This window comes from Ursus arctos, unplaced genomic scaffold (assembly GCF_023065955.2).
Source record: "Ursus arctos isolate Adak ecotype North America unplaced genomic scaffold, UrsArc2.0 scaffold_3, whole genome shotgun sequence".
Taxonomy (NCBI): domain Eukaryota; kingdom Metazoa; phylum Chordata; class Mammalia; order Carnivora; family Ursidae; genus Ursus; species Ursus arctos.
In genome coordinates this window covers 57,871,379-57,899,058 of record NW_026622985.1, presented here as the reverse complement: position 1 = coordinate 57,899,058, position 27,680 = coordinate 57,871,379, and the positions used below count along the sequence as shown (strand labels likewise).

At 47.1% G+C, this 27,680-nt stretch overlaps 1 protein-coding gene, 1 long non-coding RNA gene and 1 other non-coding gene across 13 annotated transcripts in view; 2 read left to right on the top strand and 1 right to left on the bottom strand.

Moving 5' to 3' along the window:
- NOD1 (nucleotide binding oligomerization domain containing 1) overlaps positions 1-16,775 on the top strand; it is an 83,278-nt gene extending 66,503 nt beyond the window's left edge. For 8 of the 11 annotated variants that reach the window (XM_057304404.1, XM_048212753.2, XM_048212756.2 and 5 more), the window contains 2 exons: positions 366-449; positions 15,772-16,775. In XM_057304404.1, coding sequence (XP_057160387.1) covers positions 366-449; positions 15,772-15,844 — 157 coding nt within the window. In that variant the 3' untranslated portion in view covers positions 15,845-16,775. The other 3 variants (XR_008956396.1, XM_057304407.1, XM_057304408.1) reach the window with 3 other exon arrangements.
- LOC130542094 (uncharacterized) lies at positions 176-12,220 on the bottom strand. The gene is made up of 2 exons (XR_008956397.1): positions 11,813-12,220; positions 176-11,123 (listed from the first exon to the last, which is right to left on the bottom strand). It is a non-coding gene; the product is annotated as an uncharacterized LOC130542094 (long non-coding RNA).
- Positions 8,456-8,580, top strand: LOC113267238 (small nucleolar RNA SNORA24). Its single transcript, XR_003320647.1, has one exon. It is a non-coding gene; the product is annotated as a small nucleolar RNA SNORA24 (small nucleolar RNA).
- Positions 16,776-27,680: the final 10,905 nt, after the last annotated feature.

The following is a 27,680-nucleotide window of genomic DNA, read 5'->3' as shown; positions in this document are numbered from 1 at the left end:
AAGGCAGGTGCCCAACCGCTGTGCCACCCAGGCGCCCCGCCTCCAAACACTTTTGATGGGGCACCCCTGCAGCAAAAAATGCCAACGCACACACCTACATGTATTCATGTATTAAATTATCTATGTATAAATACACAGATATACTATGCTCACTCTCAAAATACACCAAAAAATTAAACATGTGAAAGGATGTCCTTTATTCTAGCGGATCTGATCAAGACCATCTGAGCCAGATTACAAGGACGCAGACACAGTTCGTCCACTGACCCTGTCTCATTCCCACCATACCCTTAACAGCTCCCTAACGGAGGGGGCGGAGTTAATCCAGTATTAAGTATCTGCTGCAAGACATGTTCTTCTTTCAGGCTTATCCAGAACCAGATCACAGCCAAGGGGATTGCCCAGCTGGCAGACGCCTTACAGAGGAACACTGGCATCATGGAGATTTGGTAAGACACGTCATAATAATGATAACCGTGCTTACTCAGTCAGCACTGACTGGGTGCCAGGCACAGTGTGGAGCCCTGTGCACCTACTCCTCGTCTTTCCCATTATCTTGTAAAGTAGCTGGTATTGTTTCCATTTCGCCGATGTAGAAACTGAGGCCCAGAGCAGTGAAGTGAAACTTGCCCAAGGTGCGACCTAAGAGGAGAAGCTGGAGTCTGGTCCAGGCTGCCTGACTCTGGTCAGTGCTCTCCTCCCAGGCCACCTGTCCTCATCTGCCCCCCGGGGCTGCATGGGGCAAGCAGCCCAGGAAAGGGATTCCCACTGGAAGGGAATCGCTCGGAGACTCAGGAGGCTGAGAGATGAACGCGCTAGCTGGAGTGGGGGGCTCATTCTCCTTTTCTGGGCTTCCTGGGCTTGTGGAGATGCTTCCATGCTGGATTTGAACTGACTTGTGCTCTTCCTCAGCTTCCTATTTCTGCTTTGAGGAGTTGCTTATGGGGCTAGTGGGAGGGAGCCAAATCCTTTGCTTTCTACAACACTGAGCCCCATTCCACTCCGTATACCTCTGCCACCCCTGTTGGGTCGGGGCCTGTAGAAGGTGCTGGGCCAAGTGGGGGTGAGGGGAATTCCCATTAGTAACAGTTGCAGCCATGGCTTGGGTGCTGGGGAAATGGCAGTTAGCCGGACAGAAAGGACCCTGATTGCTTAAGAGGACTGGCTTCCCGGAGCTGAGAACAGGGGGCTGAACAGACTGCTGAGTGTTCTGGAGTTTGTCTTGTGCGTCGGGCGGAAACAGCCCTGCAGAGTGACGGTGTGGGGGACCCGGCAGGGGGGCAGAGCCAGACCTCCCTTAGGACACAGACTGGAGGAAGGGTTCACGCTCTCATTGTGGCTTCTCTGAGATCCAAGGAGCAGCCTCACTGTGCACTCGAATCCTCCGCTCAGGGGGTAGTTACTCATTAACTACTTTATTTCTTCATGACTGGGGAGAATCTCCCAGCCAAAAAAAAGTAAATTGAGGTACAGCCCCTTGACCTTGGCTCCAAGAACAGTGCTTTTTAAACTTTGGTTTGGAACTTGTCAGCGGGTCAGAAAATGAGTTTGGTGGGTTGCAACCAGCATTATTTAAAAAACGAACTCGAGCAGAGTACCCGCAGGCACCGTGCGTAGTCCGAAGTATGATTTTATACTCTTGTTTCAGATATGGGCATGTGTCTCTGAACAGATGCTGGTTCACAGTGTAAAACGTAGTTCTTATTTGGGTCATGGTTGAAAACACGCTTGGAAAACACTGTCCTAGAGGAGAGAGGCCAGCTCCAGCAAGCCTGACGGAGGCGCCGGGGCCCTGCCCGCTCCTCCGTCCAGAAGGCATGTGAGAGCGGATGGGACTTGAGTTCGTGCTCATCTCCAGCCCCCCTCCTGCCTGTGGCCCCTTCCCCAGAAGCCCTTCATCTCCCACCACTTCTGTTGTCCAAGGACGGCGGGCAGAGCAGGGAGGAGGCAGGCCAGGCTGCAGAAGTTTGCAGACAACGGCTGGCCTCTACTCTTCTCAGGGGCTGATGAGGACAGTTGTAGGACACACAGCTGCTTTCTGGAACTCTGTCAGCTTGAAAAGGTGCATTTGCTGCCTCTGAAGGACCACTGTTCCTACACAAGCATGGTTTGTGCAGGGCCCGGTGTCTCTAGCTCCCAGGTGTGCTACCCAGAGCCGGAAGAGGGCACTTTGTGCATGGATGGGGGGCAGGGGGTAGATTGAGAAGGAGGCTCAGGTGCTGGCCTGGCAGCGTCTTCCCTTCAGTCCCTGGCTTGCCCCACGTGGGTGACGTCATGGAGCGGGGCTCCGTGAAGTCCTGTCGAGGGTGGGGGGTGAGGGAGCCGCTCTGGCTGCAGTCACCGGCGGCACAGTGACTCGTTCTTTGGACGTCTAGTTCTGCCTTGCCCGTGGCCCAGAAGCCCTTGCAGTCTCAAGTCCCGCCGGGGGCTCTGCTGCAAAGGCAGGTCGGGTGTTCCTGACTTGACACTGTACGGCGTTCGTCACGCACGTTTATCCTGCCAGGCGGTCTGCTGCAGACCGTGAGCTCTTTGAGGGTGCGGCCCGGGTCATGGTGTTGGAGAAACAGATTCAACCGGGTAAACTGGAAGGTCTAACTGGCTTCATTAAAGAATTCATGAGCTGGCCAGCATCCCATCTAGCACGTACAGGGGAGCTCTGCTGAGCCAAACGAGACAAAGGTTCTTAAAGGCAGAGAGCATAAACAAAGATGAATTGATTAGCAGGGAATGCATTGTTTTATGCAAGGTTGCCCTCCTAAGGGGAGCTGAAGGCGTCTCTCAGCAAATTTCCTAGCATTGACCAGGAAATTCTAGGTTGACTGATGAAAGGTTCCATTCATTCCTCTCAGCGACTGCCCTGTGGTTCTGCACGCCTCTGCTGACCTTTGACATTCTTGGGTCATGATGTTGGGGCTGTATCTCTGTGCCATCCACAGGTTACGACTTCGGATTTATATGCCTTTAAGTCGGTTGTCCTCTTTGTGCCTGTTTGTTGGTCCAGTCTGAGGGAGACCACTTGCTTGGTGGTGAGTGGCTGCAAACATGCACTGAAAATCTGTGATGATAAGATAATTCCCAGTGTTTGCAGGGCACTTTGAAGCCACCGTCTCCAATCCAATCAAAATCCAATAAATCAAAGACCCCCTGGAAGGAGTCATCTTTTTAAGGCAAGTGGCTTGTTTCGTGATCTGCTGTAACTGAGTTTCAACTCTCCCGGAAGGGAGGCTCTGGCTGCAGGCGCCTCCGTGCCCAGCTGAACGACAGCCGAGAACAACTGTGGCCGGGAGTCGAAGGTCTTTGTGGGGCGGGTCTTGCTAGTGGCAGTTCGGCCAACATTTCAAGAATTAAGGAGAAGTTCCTGATCATAGCCTCATGCTATTTATCCCTGGAAGTAAGGATCTGCCAGAAGGAGCGTTCTGAATCATGCAAGGCTCCTGGTAGTTCCCTTCCGACTCAGGATGTAAATTCACAGGAGCCGACCAATGATGAAAGTGCGATTTTTCTCCTAGCCTGAAACGAAAGGGGCCTCTGAATTCCGGAGGTTGCCCCCTGAGCGGTGGCCTGGGAGGGAAGGGGTGTTATCTCGCCAAGCCAATGCCAGAGGGAAGGGAAGGAAAAGAGGGCAAATGGTGTCCTGTTGAGCTCCAGTGGGAAGTCTTGATCCGGCGTCGCGAGCGGAGGCGGTCTATCGGGTGGCAGCTGTTTCTCTCCCTGGTCAGGGTGTTGGTAGGTCTCCAGCGTTTGTACAGGACCAGGGCCCGGGTGGAACCTTCCTCAGCGGTGTGATGGGGACTCACGGCTCCGTGCTCTGGTTGTGCAGCGGTGTCAGTGGTCAGGAGCATTCTGTAAAGTCCCAAGAGCTGTTTTTCTCTGGTGCTGTTTCCAGAATCCCTAATCCTCAGAAGGCTCTAGACTGTGACTAACAGGACCCTTTGAACTGGGATCCCAGATGGTTTCCTGAAGCTGTTCATAACAGGCTGGAGCACAAGACACCAAAGGCTCACAGTGGCTGGTCACACTGGCATGAAACAAGGGAGCAGCAGAAGGTTGTACCCGCAGAGAGTTCCAGGAAATCTGCAAGGTTCTCAGGAAGTGAAGAGGGCGCCTCGATCACTGGAGATTATACAAGGTATACCCCAAGTGGGAAACACTTTTAATAGTTTATTTCCCACTGTGAAGGCACCAGTCTTGTGGGACGGAAAGGCTTCAAGCCTTCCAGAAAACACACATGCAATAACAGGACTATTGGTGACCCGGACCCAAAGGCAGTTGAATGCAGTGCAGCTCCAGGTGTTCAAAGGGGCCAGAGCAGGAGGGCTGAGGCCTCTGGGGACAAAAACAGCTTTTTCAGGATTATGGACCTGACCAGTTACACATGGCTGAAAGACTGTTTTTGCAATTTTATAGACATTCACCCGCTAATGTCTGTTTATTATTTGAGTCATCTTGAATGCACCGTGATGGGCGCAGGATGGCAAAAACCAAAAACGGGGTCAGGGGAGTGAGGAAGAACCAAGCGGCCGTCCTGGGTTTCCCATAGTCTGTTAGTTTACTTTCTCTGCTTCTGGAGCAGACCATGTAAGGACGTCAGGATGGCAAACGTCTGGCCCTGAGGGACCATTTTCTGCAGGAGGAGAATGGAGTTAGTCCACATCTTTATAGAATCTTGTTGCTGCCTTGCACAAAAGTCCCCTTGAGCACGTATTAATATTTCTTTCCCACAAACCTTCTAGAACTTTCTTTTTTTACATTCAAATTGTGTCCTAAGTTTTCCCTTGTTAAATACCCAGTCTCACTTTAGGACAAAATTAGTTTCTTTTCCATCAAAGATGTATTTCTGTTTTTCATATTTTTTCTTACCAACCACACATCTCCTTCTTTCCTTGCATAGAGTTGTTTCTCTTATTTCCAGGCGCCAAGTACATTAGAACTTTTTAAAAAGTTCTTAAAACCCTTAATTTTCAGTGAAAGCTAATAAGTAAGCAAATGTGAACTGTTATGTCAGCATTCTTTAGATTTTCAGATTTATGAATATGTTTCATAGTTTCTAGAAGTATATGCCTTTTTTAATTTCCCAAAGTAGCACTAACATATCAAAATAGCTTTTAGTTTCTCTGTAATAAGTAGTCAAACATAGATAAACCAGTATGGTAAATGTTTTAGTGTTTTAAGATAAAAACTTCCTTAAATCTGGAAAAACAACATTTTAGAAAAAATCAGCGATGTTTTAAAAAGTTATAAAAATTATCCTCCTTAGTTCATTTAATCACATGTTTTTCTTGTTCTTGAATTTAGTTCTTCCATTAGTTCTGGAAATTCTTACCCAGTTTAGTTTTATGAGGTGAAGATTATTAGGAACCTGGACAGAGAGGTCTTTCCATGAATCTCATGTAAGACAAAATACATTTGCAAGAGGCTTTTGCAAAAGTACAACTGTAAAGGATAAAAGTCTTAAAAATGGCCATGGTTAAAGATGTGGTTGGAGTTTATTACAATGCAGGTGGCAAGGAAATTTGGTTATATTTGTGACATATAACACTTTAAGATAATAACATACCAGGACGTATCAGATTGTTTGGAGTTTCACATACGTTTTAGAACACTTATTTTGATAACCGACATCTACACAAATGTAAAGTTTGGTCGCTCTTATTTGACAGTTCTGTCTATGGGACTAAACAGAGCAAACAAGCTTAATGAGTTTATTCACAAAATCTTTGAAATGTTCAAGGGGCCCTCTGGAAAATTTCAGTTAGGTTGGGGTTGGAAGGACTTCATTTTAGAATTTGACTTTTGGGAAGTATGTCAAAAAATATCAAAAGGTTTGGACATGTGGTTAAATCGGATCATGATTCGTTATAAAACAATAGTTATCCATTTAACCCAAGTGACAGATTATAAAAGCCAGTATAGAAGGTTACATAGTTGTGAGCAAAATTTAGCCCTTTTAAGACTCAGTTTAGGTAATGAAAGACCTGGTAAACATAGGAAGTTATTCTGGCAAAACACAGAATCCTTGTTTTTTAGGCCGATAACTTTAAAGAAAAACTTTTGGTCTGCTCTTAGTAAGAAATTATATAAACAAAAGTTCAAGAAAACCTTGACCTTTAAACAAAGAGAAAACAATTCTAATTTTGCACCACAATTTTGATAATAAATTTACCCTTATCTTACCCAGTACTGGCTACACAGAAAATATTTCTTTCCAAAGATTTCTTTCCCGTAAACCGACAATTTTTTTTTTTACATCCAGATTTTGCCCTAAGTTTTCAGCCTCAGACTTATTTTCTTTTTCCTCAACAAAAAGGTATTTTATTCCTCATATTTTTTCGCACCCAAGACACGTATCTTAATTTTCTTGCATATAGATTTGTCTTATTTTCAGTACCCTTATAATTACATTTATTAGAATTCTTAACTCTTAGAAACCTTAATTTCTAGTGAAAACTAAGTAAATATTTTTTTATTTAAGCTGTATGCCTAATGTGGGACTTGAACTCATGACCATAAGATCAAGAGTCAAATGGTCCACTGACTGAGCCAGCCAGGTGCCCCTCGATTGGCAAATTTATGAATACATTTCATAATTTAGAAACATGTTTCTTCATAGTACACCACCACAAAACAGGTTTTGCTAACAGACCCAAATTTGTTTTATACAGAAAAAGTAGATAAACCTATATTAATACATTATTTTCTTATTTGGAAATGATCTAGATACTCAATGAATTTTTCCTAAGATAGTTATTTTAGAGAGATTGCTTGTGTGCGTGCACACATATACACACACACTCGAGCACTAGTGGCGGGAAGGGCGAAGGGAGAGGGAGGAGCCGGAAGTGGGGCTCCATCCCAGGACCCTGAGATCATGACATGAGCCGAAGGCAGATGCTTAACTGAGCCTCCCAGAGGCCCCTAGATACTCAATTTAACCATCCATTTAATTTAGTAAAACTTTAAAGTTTTGGGTTACCACCAAAATTTTGGAAGCTATTTAAAAGTTTACCTAGAGGGACACCTGGGTGGCTCAGTCGGTTAAGCGTCTTCCATTCGGCACAGGTCATGATCCCAGGGTCCTGGGATGGAGCTCCGTGTGGGGCTTCCTGCTCGGTGGGGAGTCTGCTTCTCCCTCTGCCTCTGTCCCCGACTCGTGCTCGCTCTCACTCTCTCAAATAAATAAAATCTTCAGTTTTCTAGGTAAACTTTTTTTAAATCTTATTTACACCTATTTAATTTACTTGTTCTTATTATATTTGGACTACCCATAAAACTTCATGAGGCATTAGACTCAACCATTATTCTGTTTTGGTTTTTTTCTGACAGATTTTGCAACAGAGAGAACATGAAACGCACCTGATATTCAGTAAACACAGGCAGAATAAAAGGTTTATATTTAATGCTGATAACTCTAAAGACAGGTCTTTTTTAATTAAACTAATAACCTTAAATTAGTTTTAATACCAGATATCTTCCCAGATCATGTGACCTTAAACATTTGGGTTAGTTTTTAGCTTTCTGAGTTTTAAAAATTTATTTTAGAACAGTGCAGGTGGGGGGTGGTGGTTGGCAGGGACAGAGGGAGAGAATCTCAAGCAGGCTCCCCTCGGAGCACAGAGCTCCCGCTCACAACCCTGAGATCATGACCCCCAAGATCATGACCTGAGCTGAAATCAAGAGTTGGATGCTTAACCAACTGAGCCTCCCCGGTGCGCCCCAAGCTTTCTGAGTTTTAGAATGCCCAATTCTCACCAGTGCTTGCCTTCAGACAAACTAGAGCTCTCTGTACAAATTACTTTTAGCCATACCATCCAGAAGTACAGAAAAAAAATCTCACATTTACAACATACATGGACACACATACAAATACACAGACCAGAGGCAAACAAATCTCCTAGCTCTTGATTTCACTCATGTTTGTAGAGAGATTACAGGCCCAAATTCCAAATACCCCCCTCTCTTCCTTTTTCTGATGAAGAGCTTCCCTCTCTTGTCTGCATCTCAAAGAACGGCTCCTACCTAGGTCCTAGAGAAGATGGGGTAGAAAATGGACGGAGAACGTATCAAAGTTTTGTCCAAGGTGGAGATTTGGAGCATATCTGCTTGTTACCGGAGGGGCTAGAGTGGGCACGAGACCCTGGTACCGGTTTGTATTTTAAAAAGGCCTCTTTGTGGTTTGGATTTGTGTTTCCCTGATGGCTGGTGATGGTGATGAGCACTGGGTGTTACATGCCACTGACGAACTGTCGAACACTACAGCAAAAGCTAGTGATGTATTGTATGTTGGCTAACGGAACATAACACCCCCCCCCAACAACAGAAAGGCCTCTTTCCCATTTTTCCTTAAGCCTCAGGCAGTGGTGTCCTGTGTTCATATTTCAAAGACAAGATTATGACTTAAAGGGAAAGAATGCAAAAAAACTTTTTTTCTAAGAGTTTTGGGGGCAATTGGGACTTGACCTATTTTTACACCTGTCAGCTGTGGTAGTCTCCCTTCCCAGCCATGGAAGAGCACAGTCTTGTGTATTGGCAAAGCCGTCACCGTTTACTGGGGATCAGATCCTGACTTGCGCAGGTAACCTCTTCACGTCTGACAACATGGAGGGTGCGGGGTTCTTGGGCACATACCTAGCTATTGTTCAGATGCTTCTAGGGAGCTCAGTTATTCCAACGGGCAGTGGAACACAGGACAAGATATCAAGAAATTCAAAGTGATGTGGGTGGAGGCCTGTTTATTTAGCATCCTGGGGTACACTGCCAGAAGTGATTTTAAATCCCAATAGCTTGGGTCCTGAATGGTGAATAATGCTCTGGAAACTATCAGTAGAGGCCTGAATATTATTTCTGCCCAAATATGGCATTTAAGGGGAGAATAGGTGAGTGCTTCCTTGTTGTAATGAAATAAAATGCCTTTTTTCCCCGCTTAAGTACAGGGCAATTTTGTTCCAATATCCTGACCTTTGATAATATCCACAAGTATTCTGAGAGGAGCAGGTGAGGTTTGGAGACTGGTAAAGATAGGTGGATTCTGACTTACTGCTAGGGTTGCATTTCTGGCTTTATGGAGATTTGTAAGACAAAGACCGTTGTTTTTAATTCCCCCAAAGAACTGGATTCCAGCCTGAATATCAAGGGACTGGCCTACCTTTTTAACTAAATTTGCTTCTTTATATCAAGGGGAATTTGATGCTTTTGCACGGTCTGTATAAAGCATTTTAACAAAAGCCTTCTTCATGCTTACACAGTTCAGCCTTGGCTTCTGTTAGCCCCTCAGCATCAGCCTTCCTCTAATCATTTCGAGGCGGGCCTAGGAGAAATTTTATTGGTCATCTCTTTCCTCTGTGAAGAGGAAGTTGTGAACAGCCAAATCTTTTTAATGTTTCTCTAAGTCTGGTAGGATCTTCTGAAATGGAGGAAAAGAGGCTTTATAAAAGATCTGCTGCTGTCTGGGGGACATGAATTTTTGGCAGTAGGGGGCGGGGTCTAGGATACACCTGGCAAAGGTGAGCATACAGAAATGTCTGAGGCTGACAGAGGTCGATCACAGTAAACAAGTCCTTCTGTTAAATTCACTTTCTGGCTTCTAGCATTTATAAGAGTAACCTGGATTGAACCTAGAGGTTGGGCTGGATTTTAAGAAGGGGAATTTTCATGGAATGTAGACATTTATCTGTCTTAAGTCTAATTTCTGTTCTTTCATCTTGTCAAGGGAATCCCTAAGACTAACCCTTATACTAATAAGACAATTGAGAGCTCTTCACAGATAATTTTTCTCTTCCAAATAGTCAATTTACAGGATCTAGTGTCTGGCCATTGACAGACTGGATCTTATTAATTTCAGTAGTGACTCAAACCCACAAGCCTTTTAATGGCCTAATCCAAGATTCATGAGGTGTCCCTAGAGAAAGCATGGATGATGCCGCCCCCCGACCCAAAAGCTGACTCCCAAGAATAGTCTGAGAAAGCCACCATCTTCGTTGTACAGGCCGTAAGCATGAGGTAGTGGGTACGGTACCTCGGGTCTCCCAGAACGTAAGACGCCTCTAGTCACAGACCTGCTAATCTGTGACATCGGGCAGGTGCTCCTGGAATGAGATTTCTCCAGTACTAAGGAGCAACGAGGGGTGAAGCAACAGAGGCCCCTTATGGGCTGGGACCTCTTGTGACAAGCTTTCCTGCGAGCTGGCATGGCTGGACAGAGGGCGCTGCTCGTAACTGTGTCTCTCGGGCCCCCGGTCTATGACCGGCCGCCAAGATGCACCCTGGTAAGTAGGCGCTCCCAAGTGACGGAGACCAGAGAAAATACGCTCGCTGGACACAGAACAAGAGGAAAAATCTATTCACGTTGACAGCCCTGCCTAAGCCTTGGGTCTCTGGGGGCCAAACCAATACCCAGAAGGACTGTGCCTTGAGGTTAGGGACTGTGCAGTGCTTACCGTGTACCTTGCTGCATGGACATTTTCTTGAGGCTGGCAAGGGGCCGAGTGTCAACCTAACCCATTCCGTGACCAGGTTATCCTAACGGGGGTCTCTGAGTTAGATGATAAGCACGCTAACAGCTTCTAAGTGCTGACCCATGACCACCAATTCCGTAGCTGGGGTTGCCAAGATGTTTCTTCAGCAACAGCCCTTCCCTCACACGTGCGGTAACCCACAGCAGCATGTGTCTAAACACGCCCTGGACTGAGGAGACCCGTGACCTCACCAGTCCGTGAGTACAGCTACACAGCAGGCTTAGCCGAAGCCTGCATTCTGTCCTGGGAGAATTCCTTCCTGTGACCCTCAACGTAAAAGACACACATGAAAGAAACCATCTCTGGGAGGAAATGATCAGTCACCCAAGAGTACGCTACCAAATTTTTACCAAAAGTTGCTCAGCCCAAGGAACTAGTTCTACGGCATTTTCTTCTGCTAACTAAATTTAGAGACCGATTCTTACCGCTCTCGATCCAGCAGACCCTGCAGACGGAGAAGCCGGGAGGCTGGCGTGGTCGGAAACCCTACCTTCTGGCTGCGTGTCCGCGGTCCTGGGGCGAGCAGCCGTCCCGCGAAGGAGTATCCGCCGACTACGCCAACCAAAGGGGAGGGAAAATTCTTCCTCCACCCTTCAAGGTCTTCCAGCTGGACTGAGAGTTAAATGTACATAAGACGGATTAACCGGAGGAAAAAAACTAGAGTGTAATTATGTGGGCACAGTACACATAATGAAATTGAGACCTAAAGAGATGGCCAAGGCAGGCAGTTTTTATACTTTTAGAGACAACAAATCATGAGGAACTGACGGGACGAAGAAAACTTAACTTTGGGAGCTCCAATTAGTAAGGAACTCTAGGCAGAATTTAGGGTGTGATATTAGTAAAAATTAACCAGGATTGTTGATACAGCTTTTTTGGCTCTGAATTTTCTCTCTCTCGTGATAAGAATGTCTCTACCTCCCTGGCACAGGGAGGGTGCCTTTCACATGGGAGATTTATCTCCTGCGTTCAGGGTTACAGAGGTTCAGGGGTACAGAGGAGGGTCCGAGGGCCCTTCTTGTACAGGTTGTCCCTTACATATGTTTTATTTAAAATAATCAGTATGCCACAGTGGCACATTCAGGAGCAGCCTGCCCTACAAAACCAACACACCAGCTCTGTAGATATTCACAGCTCTCCCAGCACCATGGTTTTTAGACCTAAGATGAGCAGGTGCGCTGGGAGGTGGCATGCGAGCACTTAAGGATCCTATTAGCTAAGGCTTTGTTTACACGACTGCTCTTTCACAAACTGATTTTAGTAATACTATCTAGAAACAATATCTCACATTTATGACATACCCACAGACCATAGAGGCAGGAGCATCCGGATGGCTCGACCGGACATCTGCCTTCGGCTCAGGTCATGATCCCGGAGTCCTGGGATCGAGCCCCGGGCCGGGTTCTCTTCTCAGCAGGGAGTCTGCTTCTCCCTCTCGCTCTGTGTGCCCTCTCTCGCTCCAATAAAATTAAAAAAAAAAAGGCAAAAATCCTATAGTTACTAATATTTGTGGAGAAGATTTTTTTAAGATTTGTATTTGTCCCTGGAATCAATCTTAAGGGGGCTGTGCTAGAGCTTGGGCACAAGAGCCCTTTTTAGCAGTTTGTACTTTAAAAAGGCCTCTTTCCCCCCCTTTTGTCTCCCTCTGTCTCAGGTGATTGATGGGCTGTGTTTGATAGATGTATAACTTCAAGGGACAGAGAAAGAATGTAAGTTCCTGCAAGAAGGGCTTGGGTTTCCCAAGACCAGTAATTTACGAGCCTTTGAGATAAATGAGGGAAGTTTCGGAACAGGTAAAGGGATAGGTGAATTTTGAATTGTGCCTGGAGCGGATTTTTATTTTGAAAAAAAAAAAAATTGTAAGATAAAGACAGTTGCTCTCAATCTCTCAAAGAACTGGGCTGTAACTTGAATGACATGATAGGTCGGCCCGCCTATCCCAACTACGTTATTAACGTCAATTCCTTTTCTTTCCCCCTGGGTACATATTTGAATTTCAGATACTTCTGGCAGTACTGAGTAATCCCCCGGGGGTGTTAAGATGGGTTCCCAAAGAGGGAGCAAAGGATATTACCTTCTCGAGATCCAGAGTCACTCCCAAAGACAGCCAAAAGAAAGAACCACCGCCTGCACGTCCCGGGCAGGCAGCAAGCCAAGCCTGGCTACACAAATGGGACAAGGAAGAGGGTGACAGCTGCCTCTGGGAGAGGGGGCATCCACGAACAGTGGGTTTGGATTCAGGAAGGAAAGGGTGACGTGCAGTTCTCTTCCCCTCCCCACGGGGCACTGCAGGCACGTTCAGAGGAAGTGATTCTGCCAGTTTTTCCACGGTCCCCTGTGGGGCCTCTCCTATCTACTGGAGTTTCCCATTGGCTGTTTGGTTTTTTTTAAGGCATTATTTATTTAAGAAAGAGGGAGCGCAAGTGAGCAAGACAGAGCACGTGTGAACGAACGAGCACCAGCGGAGGGAAGGGCAGAGGGAGAGGGAGAAGCAGGCTCCCCGCCGAGCAGGGAGCCCAAGGATCCCAGGACCCCCAGATCATGACCTGAGCTGCCAAAGGCAGATGCTTAAGTGACTGAGCCACCCAGGTGTGCTCCCCTCCCCTTTGGTTGTAGCTGTTTACCAAAAAATTCCTCAGTCCCATTAACTCTGAGAGGGGCCTAAGGGGGGGCGCCTGTAAGGCCAGCACCTTGCGAATTTTGTTTCTGGTGGCGTTTTCAGAGCGGGAAAGACAATGCAGACCGAGGATTAGCAGAACGAGTGCTCAGAGGACAGAGAGGGGCAGCAGAAGTTCCTTCCGTCTTATTTTAGGTCCCTCTTCTACCTTTAATTTTCCTGGGTGTTTTGCTAAATCTTTTAATTACTCTTTTAAGGAAACTATTTTGGAATTTTGAAACCTTTTGGAGCTCTGCTTGCCAGTGTAAACCTGCATCCTGTTCGGTTTGGGGGCCGGAAGGTGGCATGTTTGACTCTTCAGAACTTAAGGATCCTATTAGCTAAGGCTTTGTTTACACGAACGAGACAATTAAACATGCGCACCTAACGCACCAGCAGTAACGCACCAGGCGTTGCCGCGGACGGGCCGAGAGACGGCGCGCCCAGCACGGGCCGTTCCCGCGCGGATGACCAGCAGCCTCCACCCATCGTGGGGACTGCCGACTGGAAATGGGAAAGGACTCAAGCAGCAGAGCCCAGTACACGGGCCTGCGGGCGGGAGCCGGGAAGGGACTCCCGTGTGGACTGGCGCTCTGTGACAGCCCCCCATCAGCCTATGCTGACCCGGGGACCCTGGGCTAGAAAGCGCACTAGGTCAGTAGCTCGAAGGCAAAGAGGGGAGCAGAAACCGAGAGGACTCACCGGCGGCGCCTGGGGAGCTGCAAGAAAGGCAGGGCACGCAGACGGGCTCGCGGGGCACCGTGCCTGTGATTCTCCTCGTCCCGACGGCCGCCAGCAGCTCACTGCCGATCCAGTGCCACCACCACGGCTGTGAAACAAAATCCAGCCGTGTGAACGGGAAGGTCTCGTTGGCTTTATTAAACAATTCACGAATTGGGCAGCATGCCATCTAGCAAGTAGAGAGGAGCTCTGCTGAGCCAGACGAGAGAAAGGCAGAGAAGGCATTAACAAAAGGGAGTTCACTAGCCAGGAATGCAGTGCGCAGGCCAGGTCGCTCTCCTAAGGAGCAGAAAGGGTCTCTCGGGAAATTTGCGGGTCAGGTTGCCCGGCTAAAGGCTGTATTCCCGGGGAGGTGAGACTGCAGTTCAATTAGGTACTGAGTCCTGGTTTACTGACTTGGGGCCTGTGAGTTTCATTTAAAAAAAAACAGTGGTCATTACTGTGTCCCCAGGGCTTAGCGTGACATCTTCATTTGCTGAATAACGAAGTGCTTGAGTGCCAGGCACGGTACTAGCACCATCCAGTGGTGACCAAAATGGACCTGCCCTCATTCATGGGTCCGCCACCTGGTGAGGGAGACGCAGAGTAAAGAAAAAAATCATTCAAGCAATTCATTACGATTGCTATAAAGGAGAAAGCTAAGAAGGGGACCTAATACAGATGAGGTTTCAGGGAACTTCTCCCTAAGGAAGTGGCATTTAAGCCAAGCCCCGAAGAATGAATAGGAGTTAGTCAGCTGAGGTGAGAGGAAAGTGTTCCAGGTAGAGGGAACAGCATATGTGAAGGCTCTGAGGCAGGAAAGAGGAGCATGTTATCCTTGAAGAACAGCAAGATGTTGATGTGCCCTGGGGTTCAGACAGTATAGAAGAAAGGGCAAAAGGGGGGAGGAGAGGAATTGGGGTATACTAGACCAAAAGAGATCTGTGGGTCGTGTTACATATTCTGGTCTTTATCCTAAAAGCAATGGAAAGTCATGGAGGGGTTTGAAGCAAAGGGGGATATGATCCAATTTGCATTATAAAAAGACCACTCTGGCTCCTCCAGGAAAACGGATTTGAAGAAGTTAGATGAGTACATGTAAATGGACCAGCGAGGAGGGCACAGCAGGGATCCAGAGATGATGGCGCTCAGACCACCCTGTGGTGGTGAAGATATGGAGAGGTTCCAGGGAGGCATTCTGGGGATGTTTAGAGAATAAGATAGAACTCTGGGATAGATAGAATATGAAGATGAGGAAGAAGGGGTCAAGGCTGGTCCCCAAGTCACTAACTTACACAGCTGGATGAAGAGTGTCCGACACTGAGCTAGGGGCCCTGGGCCAGCGTGGCCACCCCGAGGTGCCTGGGTGGCACCCAAGCGAAGGTGTGGTGGGGCCACACCGGAGAGGTCTGGGCTGCAAGCCCACTGACGTCGGGATGAGGTCACCTGGGGGCGGTGATAGGCCCTTCTCCCCAGCCTGAAGGAAATCCAACATTTAGAGGCCACATGCAGGAGAACAGGGGAGGGGAGACGGAGACCGAGTGGCAGACACAGGAGAAAACAGAGAGCCTACTATCAAGCCAGGCAGGTGTGGTGTTTCAAGGGGGCAGAGGGCATGACAGCCAAATGCCTGTGAAGGACAAGACAGACCAGGCCTGAAAGATTAAGTTCAGGTTCACAGAGGCTATTGGTGACCTTAGTGAGAGCCAGCTCGGAGAGTGACGACAGCTGGAAAGGAGTAATGTTATCAAACAAGTATCCGACGAGAGCGCGTCCCATAACTTGAGGGCCGTGAGAAGAACAGGAGTGTGTCAGGAACACACACTGGCACACCTCCTACAAGTTCCTAACATCTCACTTGTGTTCTTTGTTTTTCTCCAACAGCCTAAATGGAAACTTGATAAAGCCAGAGGAGGCCAAAGTCTTTGAGGATGAGAAGCGGATTGTCTGCTTCTGAGAGGCCACTTCCATGTGTGGGGTCCTCGCCCCGGGAGGAGCCCCCCACGTAGCTGTTACAATTTTGCAGGGCAGGAGTGTGCCCGGTGAGCCGCTGCCGTGACTATAAATACACTGTGAGAAGACATAATGCATATCCGGGATTATTTTTATCGGACAGGAAAGGAATAAGACTGAGCTCGAACACCGGCCCTCAGGACCAGGGAAGTGAGCTGGTCATGCGTCTTCATGGAGGAGCTGAGGACACGGTAGAGAGTCAGTGCCAAGCTTCTTGGAGAAAAGGTGCTCAACAAATAAGTGTTTTACCTGGAACATTCTCTTCCTCCTCAGTCCCCCCCCACAGGTTGACGGTCTGCCCACTTCACAGCTGTAGATGCTGAGATATGCAGTGTCGGGTTGGACGCACCCAAGGTTTTGCCAAAGCAAAGGCTCCTCGTAGGCTCCTGTTTTCGTCCTTGGGTCTCAGGGTCTGTGGACAGAGATGACGGGGTAGCCTCTTGGCAGGTCTAAGAGAAAGGGTGGGGTCTTCATAGTGCTGGGTTTCCACTCAGGGCTTTCTCATGCTGGGCTGAGCTCCTCAGGAGGGCCGACAAGGGTGGGCGTAAGTGCTCTGCGTCAGGAGGAAGCAGCCGTGCCCATCCTCTAAAAGGAATAAGGCCCGGTTTGCCTTTGTGGCCTGAGGTCCAAACAGAAGCTTCTCTCTCTGTCTCTTGCCCTCCTGAGGAAGGGAGGTCTCTCCCTGCCCCGGACTAGTGAGGATGACTGAACTGGACTTAAGGCTGAGGGAGCTGCTGAGAACCCAGCTGGCAGAGCATGTTACACCGACCATCATGGCAGGCAACGTGCTGGGCGTTAAATGGGGGAGGGGGTGGTGATATTACCACATAACTTGTTCTTTTGCCAATTCATTTAATAAAGTACTGAAAACATTATTTCTAATTGCCCGAGTCTGGGATTTTTCAAAGGGAATTTAGACTGATAAGCATGCTAGGACCCCTGGACTCCATGCCTGGACTCCCTTCAGGATACTCCCTGCGCTGGGTGGGGCGCTGGCGTGTGGGGCTGTGAAGAGCCTGCTGCAGGACGGCCAAGGTGTCAGCGTGATGGTCCTTTGCTGCCGTCTCCACCTACCAAGGGATCAAAAAAAGCCAAGGAAGCAACTGAGGCCTTTTCCTCCATCTGACCTCTGAATCCATACAGCTGGCTTCTCAGAGGAGCAGACTTGGTCAGGGGTGGCTGGGGCCGGGATGTGCTGCATGAGCCAAATTTCACAGCCTTCACCACTGTGCCGTGATAGGCCCTGGCAGGCCAGGCTCGATGTCCACTACCTTCTGTGGCAGCTCACTGCTGAGTGGACCCGTCACCCACTGTGGCAAGAGGCACCAGGCTGGTAAGGACCAAACATGAGAGGGGAAGGGATGAGGGGGCCTTCCGACAGTACCTTTGGGTTCTTGGAGGTCCCGTCTGCTTTGTGCAGCAGCCCCTGTCAGGAAGTGTGCAACTGAGGAAGCGAGCTCTGAAAATCCTGTAGTCATTCAGCCACATGGTGGCTGTTCCCCTAAGGGGCCGCTTTGGTAGCTCCAAGCCAACCCTCCCTTCACCCCAGATCTGAGTATTCACGTAATAGTCACCCCGAGGCACTAACTCTCTCCCGAACAGAGCTTCTGGGCAACGGGTATGGAATGAACGTGGCGAGCTGAAGGCCAGGGGTGCTTAGGACAGACTTCAGACTTCCTGAGTAAAAGAACTACACTTCTCAGCTGACATTCGGAATTTATTAAACCACTAAAACTAAACTTTTGAGAGACTAAAGTTTACTCAGAAACTACCACAGAGTACTGCTTTTACAGATTATCAGAATTAAAACTGCTACCTCTAGGAAATTAGAATTTGCGTAGTGTTGACTGGAATTCTGTTTGGAAATACTTCTGGTCTTCTAGATGGTGAACGATCGATTTTCTATTTCTCAGTCTCCTAATGTGCCGGAAAGGTTCTCCGTTACTCACTGGTGAGCTTCTGTGAAGAGAAGTGGAGACTTTCCCTCATCAAGAAAAAAGACCGCTGAAAATTGAAAGAAAAAAACAATTCCACAAACTTAGGAGAGGATTATTTCTTCTCACAAGACATCTTGGATGGTTTTGGGAACGAAACAACAGCTCCTATATTTCAGACCTGCATTTATGGCATGTCTCTGCTGATTTGGAACTTACTAAAAAAAAAAAAAAGAAAGAAAAGAAAAGAAAAGCAAAGCCACGTCGAGTCACCAGGTGGCTTTAGGCCGGGTCCCAAGACTCGGAAAGCGGGGTCGCTGCTCAGTACACCCTAGCCACCGTGAAGCCAACGCTGCTGTTTTTGCTCATCAGGGACCGGCCAGGTGGGTCTCCTCTCCACTGGGGGTTTAGGGAACTTTGACAAGGTCACCTAGGGGCCTGGAAGTTCTCAAAGTCAGGTCCAAGAATATTCCATCTCAAGCAGTTTGGAATAGTCTAGCTTCGGCAGCCAAAAAGGCACAGCCATTAGTATTCATCATTTCCACCCAAGAACCTACCGCTGAAGCAGGACTCACCCAACAGAGGGACGCCCAGCAGCCCAGTCCTCACCTGGTAAAGAAGGAGCAGGAGCCCACGCCTCCGCCAGGTGTCCCCCCTGTTCCCCCACTGGACGCACGCAGCTCACGGATCTTGGTCCACTCCCAGGCGTGCCACGTCTACTGCCAGTAACTGAGTGCTCCCTTACAGGAAAAAACCCTCACCCTGGAGCTGAAAGGCAAAACCACGATCATTAGCCCAGGTTCTAGAGAAAGGGATTTTAATGAAAATGGAATTCGCTGGCGAGGAGGCCGAGGCTCCTGTTACCACGCAGACGTGCTCGTAGCAGCGCTGCTGGGCCCGGGGGCCATCCCAGCATGATTCTCAGCCTTACCATGCAACTGACTGCATCCAAGACCAGCTTAAGACTTGTAGAGGCACTAAGCAGTGGAAAGGTTATGGGCCCCCAGCGATCTGTAATACATTTTTTTTTTAAAGATTTTATTTATTTATTTGACAGAGATAGAAACAGGCAGTGAAAGAGGGAACACAAGCAGGGGGAGTGGGAGAGGAAGAAGCAGGCTCCCGGCAGAGGAGCCCGATGTGGGGCTCGATCTCAGAACGCCGGGATCACGCCCTGAGCCGAAGGCAGACGCTTAACCTCTGTGCCACCCAGGCGCCCCTGTAATACATTTTTTAAACAATAATAAATGATAAAATAAGTGCAAGGATATTAAGCAAGTTTTTCCCATGACCACTTGGGTGGTTTTTTGTTTGCTGCAAATAACAAATATCAAAAGATCTCAACGTCTTTTCCTTGATTTTTTTCTGCCAGTGCTTTCTGTTATAAAAGCAGTATCACATTAAAGGAAATTTTTAAAATAATGCTTATAAATGACACAACACTAAGTTACTTTAATTTTTACATGTCATCTTCCCATGTTTTGCCTACTTTGTGCCATTTTTCCCGGTTTTTTTTATTGTGGCAAAATACACATAAAATGTACCATCTCAACTATGTTTAAGTGTACAGTTCAATGGTATTAAATATATCCATAATGTTGTGCCACCATCACCACCATCCAGCTCCAGAATTTTCTTAGAACCCTGAAACTCTAGACCCATTAAAGAACTCCCCGTTCCCCCCTCCCCCCAACCCTTGGCAACCACCCTTCTGTCTCTAGGATTTAAACAATTCCGAGTACCTCATATAAGCAGAATGTCAGTATTTGTTCATTTTGTAACTGGCTTATCTCATCTAGCATAATGTCCTCAGGTTCATTTTCCCACATTGTTACACAGGCTTTATAATGGTTATTTGTATTCTGTTGGTTTCCTTAATTATGTTCCAAATGTTACTAATCTTACAATTTCAGAGTTGTTTGTAAGTGTTAAGTAGGCCAGTACTAGGACATATGTTGACCCTTTAGAGTAGACGCCATTTTGTTTTGGTACCATTCTGCCCAACATTGGTATTGGAGTAGGAGACCCCTGAATTTCCTAATGGATGATGTTAAAGAAGAACCAGTCCTAACAAAAGGTAACCAGGAGGTTGTCTGGAGGAGCTAAATGGGACTGTAAGGCTAATCCCTAATTATCACAGAGTTCTACTAACCCTGCCGCCACACCAAGTACGGTCCATGAGGAGGCTCCTGAAGAATATGTGTATAAAGGACAGCCACTACGGAAGTGAGACTGACCTCACAGCTGCAGAAGGAGGTGGATGCCTATTAATCAGGAACTAAATAGAATTTAGCCAATTCGTTTCCAAGGTGGCGGAAGGAGACCCGAACACAAGAGTGAGCATGCACTCCAAACCAACCATCCCTCGCCTCCAAGATTCCCCCAGCTTCTGCCCCTGAGCATACCCTCCACTACCCTGCACCAAGACAAGGAAGAAGAAGACAATAAAACAAACATTGCAAGGACCTTTTGGGGTTTAGGCCAGACTCCCCGGACAACCTATCTTGACCAGAGGGCTATAACATGCTTTCTGAAATGGGTTTTTGGTAACTCTAGAGTGTACCGTTCCATAGTAAATGGTATTAAGGGTTAGCCATGGAAAAAAAAAAAAAAAGAAATCCAGTCTTCCAGATTGGTTGTGGTGGTGATTATTTCATACAACGTTTCTGTGGAAGTAGAAAATTCTTTAGGACTGTTTTTTTGGAGTAGGATTATCAAGTCAAAGATTCTTGCTATGAAATTTTCTTTCTTTTTCAACCTCATAATGTTGAAAGTCAGCGCATAAAGTCTAGGGGTATACCAAATGGTTTGGAAGCAGATGGAAGTTACAGAACAATGTAACGTGAAGCTGGCAATGTCTCCTTTGACCCCGTCCTGGACCCTGACCCTAGACAGTGTTGAGGCACTGCCCCTGCTCCCCCACCCTACAGATTATAGCTACAGACTGGCACTGGTGACCACTACAGCTTCTGGGAAGAAGGAATCATCCACAAATCAGCCATCTGTTTGAAACTGGTGCTGTGCAAGATAATAATTCATTAGTGCAGGTGTCAGTATCTTCAAAATCAGTTTTCCTTACTTTAAAAAACTTTTATATGTGTATGTATGTCCTTGCTTTGCCCAGACCTACTCTGACTGGACCCATTAACACTGGGTCAGATGAAAACTACCTCTTCCCAAAAACCCTACAAAGTAGGACCTACCTCATGAATGAGGGAAACTGAGAACCCAGGACTGTGGGTACAGGTCTTCGTACTGTATGGGGGGGCAGGGTGGAGCAAAACCCTTCAGGAAAGGGATTTTGGCAAATGTAGAAAGCCACACCTGGCAACACCTGAGATTTTGAGCTCAGTTCAATCCCCTCACTCGACCACTGAGGAGACCGGTGTTGGAGCAAAAGCAACTTGCCTGAGATCACACAGTGTATCACTGGGAGAGCACGATCTAGAACACGGGCCTGTCCCTGTTCTGATAGTTGTGACCTTCGGTTCCTTCTGCGATTGACCTTCCTTCTGCTAAGTCTGGTAAATCTGGTCCCAATCCACTAGGACAACTTAAACAAAATAAACTCTCACCCTAAGAACACAGATGGGGTCTCTTTAGTCCCTGGTGCTAAAAGTTACAGGACTCTGGAGACACATTTCAAGCCTCACAGTGGCCTGACCGTCACACGGCTGGGACGCCCAGGAGGAGCTTGGGTGATGGGAGTCGGACTCTACAGAGCCAACAGCTTCCTCATTGGCCACTGATCCTCCAGCCGCCAACCAGGGATCTGGACCAAAGGAAGCAAGTAGGCACATTCCAGAGAGCTGGAGAAGATGCTGTTTGGATGGTTTTCACGCAAGAGGGCAGCATGTGTCCAGCAAGCAATTAATCCATTATGTCAGTGGCTCCCAAGGATCCAGCTGTGCTGGGGGCCTGGTGACATTGTTCTTTAAGACTCCATACCAAGCACATAATGTTAAAAGCAATTTCATTTTAAGCCCATTCACCCTTGTGTCCAAAGACACTGGTAAGCAGAGAGTGGGTCCCAAGGCTCCATAAAGAACAGCACTGCAAGTCTCTGGGTGCTGAGGACAGAGGTTCAAATCTCAGCGCTACCAGTAGTTGTGTGACCCTGGACAAGTAACTTAGCTTTTCTGTGCTTGGGTTTCCCATTGAAATACTAGTACTCCCCTCAGAGGGGTGTTTGGTTAGAGGAGTAAATTAATACACGTAAAGCACTTAAGACAGTACCTGACAGGTAGTATGGGCTCCAGAAGCAGTAACTCTTATTCTCTAATCAGAACCTTTTCCTTCCAGCACGGCCTTAATGAGCACGAAGGATAAGGAAAGAGAAAAGAGGCGCCTGGGCTGGGCCATCTTTCCCGTCCTTCAGAGCCCCTCTGAAACAACATCGCCATTTTCAGACCAATAGCAAGCTCTAGACTTTCAAGCGGCCTAGAGCCGGAAGCCATTTCCAAGGCTCAATACCTATGGGCTAAGAACCATTCCCCATATTTGACACTTTCATTTTTACTTTGTTAAGGAACCGCTTATCCGTGTCCTATCCAGAAACAGGGATTAGGGAGGCCAAAAGCCTGTTTGCGTTGATTTGATTTCACAGATGTTAGCATGTATTATCCGGCCTCCCACACTACAATCATATGGCTGAAGGTCATTTCTTTGATGTCAGCACGTGGTTCTCTGTTTCTAGCATTTTTTTCTTTCACTCATTACGATTGCTACTGATTCCGCAGCCTGTTGAAGAAATGAATGATGGGAGTCCTGAGAGGCGCAGGAGGAGAGGGGAAAGGGAGGAAAAGAAGGGAATAAAGCAAACCGAATCGGGAGGGTGGGAGGTGGGCGGGTGAGCTCCTGACTCCTGACCTGCACCCAGCTTTGCCCCTCCTATCACCTTGTCCAGGAACTGGCCCTGTGTGTCTCAGGCCGGCAGCCCAGCGTCCCGGGCACTGGTGTTTATGGAGACAGCAGCCCAGCATCTACGGAGCAGCTATGGGAGATATCCCAGCTGCCCACTGCTGCTTTTATATTTCCCAGTGGATTTTTCTATTTCCTACATTCTTAGGCAATGTGTAAGGTCTTTTTCCTTCCGTCAAGATAAAGCACTAATTTCTAATTCATTTTCCCAGGAGGACCCATTGGTGATCAACAACATTCTTCCAGCTGAATCATCTAGTCCAGCATTTCTCAACTTTTTTTTTCATCACAGCCCCTTCGAAGAGACTTTTTAGACATTTTTTCCCTAATCCTTTCCCCACCATGAAAATTCTAACACCACAGTTATACTGTATTTCTCTTTATGGCCCCTGGGCACAAACCATTGAATACGCAAGTTCTTTTTGGTCTCCCGTGAACCAGTTTTTACTCTCTAAGGGGTGATAGCCTCCCAGTTGAGAATGCTTGATCCAGTCAAACCCTAGATAATTCTTGTTACCCTTGCCATCTCCAAGAACCCCACTATCACCCTAAAGACCATTTGCCTTTACACACATTATTCAGCTTCCAATCCAGTAAATTTTAGCAGTTACAACATTCTTACTCCTGCCTTCATTTTTTTATCTGTCCTGAAACAAGTTTAATCATTGTGCAAAAACATTGCTTATGTTGTTTAAAAAAACGCTAAGTGTAAAAGGGGAACAGGCTGTCCTAACAGGGACTGTTCCTACCTGAAGCATTCTGGCACCAGCAACTTCAGAGCTGAATTCCAGTGACTGCCACCAGGCCTCTGGGCAGAACCGGAGGCGGAGCAAATCCGCCTTTGCTGCTGTCCCACTTCCCTTTCTCACTCCCTAATTCCCCTACTCTCACCACCCATCCAAGAAATCCACAGAACCCAAGCCTCTGCTCCCCCCAGGGTGCCCACCTCCTACATCAGCGTCCTCCTGCTCGGTCACCACCCTCACAACCCCAGAATAATTCCAGAATACATTTGGCTCTTATGAAAGGGTTTGATCCCTGCAACGTCTTAAGCAGAGCTGAGAAAGCCCGTCCTCCCTCCCTCCCTCCCTTCCTTCTCCCCTCACAGACAAATACTGAATACTTACTTTATCCCAGGCATTTTGGGGGCTGGTAAGAATACAATAGTTAGCGTCACGTCTGGGATTTGATTTTATTCTATTTACAAGTTAATAAGTTAGACTGTTACTGTTTCATGGATGCTGGTATGACACGAGACGCCTGGGTCAGATACACAAGACTTTACCATCCATAGAACGGCAGAGAGCTGATGGCGAATAAAATTTTTACAAAAAGTTTCCATAAGGAAATTAGTCAACACTGAATGTTTCTGTAAGGTCAAAGTGAGATTAGTCCTGAAAATGCCCATGGACTTAGTGACATGGAAGTTAAAGGTCACCTTGATAGCAGCCATTCTGATAAGCTGACAGCAGGGAAGCCAGACCGGAGTGGGTTGAGAAGTAATTGGATTAAGGATGTCTTTCAAGAAATAAATGAAAGAGAAGAGATGGGACAGTGCTCAAAGGGGATAGGGAATCTACGGAGGGTTACTTCATCTGAAGTAAGACCAGTTAAATAAACATTAATTGGGAGGGAAAGACAGGGTGGGAGAGAGAGAGAACTCGAGACTCCCGAGGTGAGCTGGACCAGGGCCTGCCGCATAGCTGAGACACGGAGCGTCTCGCAAGCCGCGGGGCTCCAGGGTGAGGCGCAGAGCAGGCAGGTGTGTGAGGCTAGGAGGGTGCTGGCCCGCTGTCAACATCCAGGGTGAATACGAGACTCTGTGGGACAATCATCTCTTCAGGGGGAAGGGGAACCAAAAACAGAGTAGAGTAGAATTTATTCCTTTTAAATGTGGAAACGTTTTTTAGGACAATTTTTGCCCCTTTTGATTCCTTTAGTTTCTGAAAAGACGAAAACGAAAGGTACAGTAAGCCGCACTTACAGTCTTCCCCCAACTGTCCTTCCTCAGAAGGAAGACTCCAGGGCCTACCATCACGGAACGTCACTGAAGGAATGAGGTCAAGGATACCAAGAGATTACTGGAGTTGTGGCAAACTCCCATAGAAGGTCCACAATGTCAGACCCTCTTCTAATCATTTATATATACTTTTTTTCCTCACTTCTCACAGTAACCCTATGAAGTCAAGGAACCTGAGCTACAGAGAGATTAAGGTAACTCACCCAAAGATCACACAGTAAGCGAGATAGCAGATACTCCAACACAGGCGGTCTGGCTCCAGTTGGCATGTTCAACCACGTACGCCATGCTGCTGCTGTTACTGAGTGCCCAGTAAAGCGTAATCCAGAGATGAGCAGAGACGAGAGGCCCTGGGAGGAGAGAGGGGGAGACAGTTTGAGGCTGGGGGGAGAGGTGCATCCATTAAACCTCAGGTACAATGGGCCACCTCAGTTTGGACTGTAAGCCAAGACATCATCACTACCGTGGTTTAAACAAATGATTAGGACTCATTTATGTAAGTGCCAAGTCTACTCAACTAAATTTATAATGTATCAGTAAGGATTGCATTTTTATAAATGTATGTATGTATAAATGTATGTATAAATATATAAAGGTATGTATAAATGTATTTTTGTATAAATGTATAAAAATGTCTAAAATGTATAAAAAATCAATACAATTTTTATTATAACCAACAATGATATTAGAACTTGATCTGGGTTCTGAAAACAGCCTCAGAGCTGGACAAAATCATCAAACATATGACCGAGATGTTACAGATATGTGACTGATTTGCCTAACTTGTGCATTAGTTCCATAATGTGTATGGTAGATTCTTATGGCAAATGCTCCCCAATAAATGGGTCATGAAATGACACATTGGCAAACACGTTAAGCAGAAGCCTGGAAAGTGCTTGTAGATCAGACCTTGTCCTTTCTTGCTGCTGGGAACCCTTCCGCTGCCGTGTGAATAATGCCAGGCAAAGCGGCCGGAGACACTCGGGCCAGCCAGCAGCCAGCCAGCACTTACCTCCAGACATGTGCACCTAAGACAATGCCCCCAGCTGACCCACCTGCTGGCTGGAGCCGCGTGAACAAGTCTAGGCAAGAGCCTACGTTTCTGACTCGCAGAACGGGGAGTTAAGTAAGGCTGTGCTTTTAAGCTACTGAATTTGGGGGTGGTTTGTTACTCAGGGAAGGATAACTGAAACGATACATAAAAATTAAGGAAGGCTAGCTGCCGTACTAAACGACCCCTAGATACACAATGGCTTAAATACAACAGAAGCTGACCATTCACAGAAACAGTTCAAGAAGGCTTCACATTGGTGGTAGGGGGCTCTGTGGCATACAGTCACTCAGGGTCCCAGGCTGTCAGTTTTGCCACCTTCAACGTGGGCCTGCCAAGGTCACCTAGGCACCGTAAACCAGACAGCAGCAGCAGAGAGCACGGAGGGCAGCAGATGGGAAGTTTTATGGGCCCGCTCAAGAAGCAGGGCACATCTCTTCTATTCACATTTCAAAGGCAGAACCCGATCGCATGGCCAACCCCAACTGCGACGAAGGAGTCTAGCTGTGTGCCTGGAAGGCGAGGAAAAGAGCATGAGGGACTCAGTTTGATGCTACAGACTTACGTTAGCATTTTAGGCACAACGAGAGCACAGGGAGCCTAATCCATGCCAATCTTCATCCCTTCATCTGCAACACAGGGAAATAAGTGTTTCCGCGAGGTGGTTGCAAGGATTCCATGTAAAGTACTCGGTAAGGGTGTCGGGCGCATGACAGGCATTCAATAAATGGTAGCTATTAGCGTTAGTACTAAGTTGAAGGGTGTGAGAAATCAAAGAGTATGGAGAGGAGGAGTTACACGACACTATCCAGATAGCAGTAACATTACTCATGACATGTCCAAGTGCAATCACGAAAGTCTAACTCAAACCAGTGTTATCAAAAAAAAAAAAGGAGGGGATTTATTAGGATAGAAAGACAGGGTGTAGCTCTCCACATCAAAGGAAGACCTGCCAAACTGGAACCTTCTCCAAGACTTCAGAGGTTGGAACTCTTCTCCCTTTTCATGTTATATGCCACTTACATAGATGTTTGCTTCAGTCTCTCTAATGACACACCCTTTGCATGTTTCAACAGGCTCCAGGATTTTTCTAATTTTCAAATGTATGGTAATACTGTGGTTGTATTTTTAAAGAGGGTCTATTGGCCATGAGTTGGTAATTGCTGAAGTGAGGGGATGGGGACATGGGAGTTCACCACACTGTTCTCTCTACTTTTGTATACATTTGAAAATTTCCACTAAACAAACAAACAAAAGAAAACAAAAGCCCAAGACGGATCTCCTCTTGACTTAGAGACTCAAGAAGGAGGGACGCACCTGATTGTATCTTACATCACAGTTTTAAGCAGTGATTGTCTGCCTTGGTGACAACTGTATGTACGACAAGGGAAATGCTGCCATGACCAGCACTGTCATCTGTTTGGCTGTGGTTTTTCTGGATTTTGAGAGCAATGGCTGAAGTGATACACAGACATCAGACTTGACAGGGTTGGATGAATTCAACTACAACCTTTTCTTGACCTCACTGATTGCTAGAACACATGCCCCCTTTCCTCACACCATACCACCTTAAGAAACGTAGAGCTGTCTTGGCAGCATTTCCCTTAAGGGCCTCCGTATTTAATAGTCTCCGGAGAGAACAGGTCAGAGAAAAAGCACAAGAACTGCAAAAATTACAGATCTACTTTCTAGTGATGGGGACAATAAACTCAGGATAGTCACATATGTATGAAGGGTATCTAATCAGAATATCTAGTACATAAGAGACCCTCTGGCCAGTAGCAGAAAATAAAAAAAGAGGTTGAGAACAGCTACTACTCTTTCTTAGAGGATTCCCCCCCCCCCCCAAATAGCC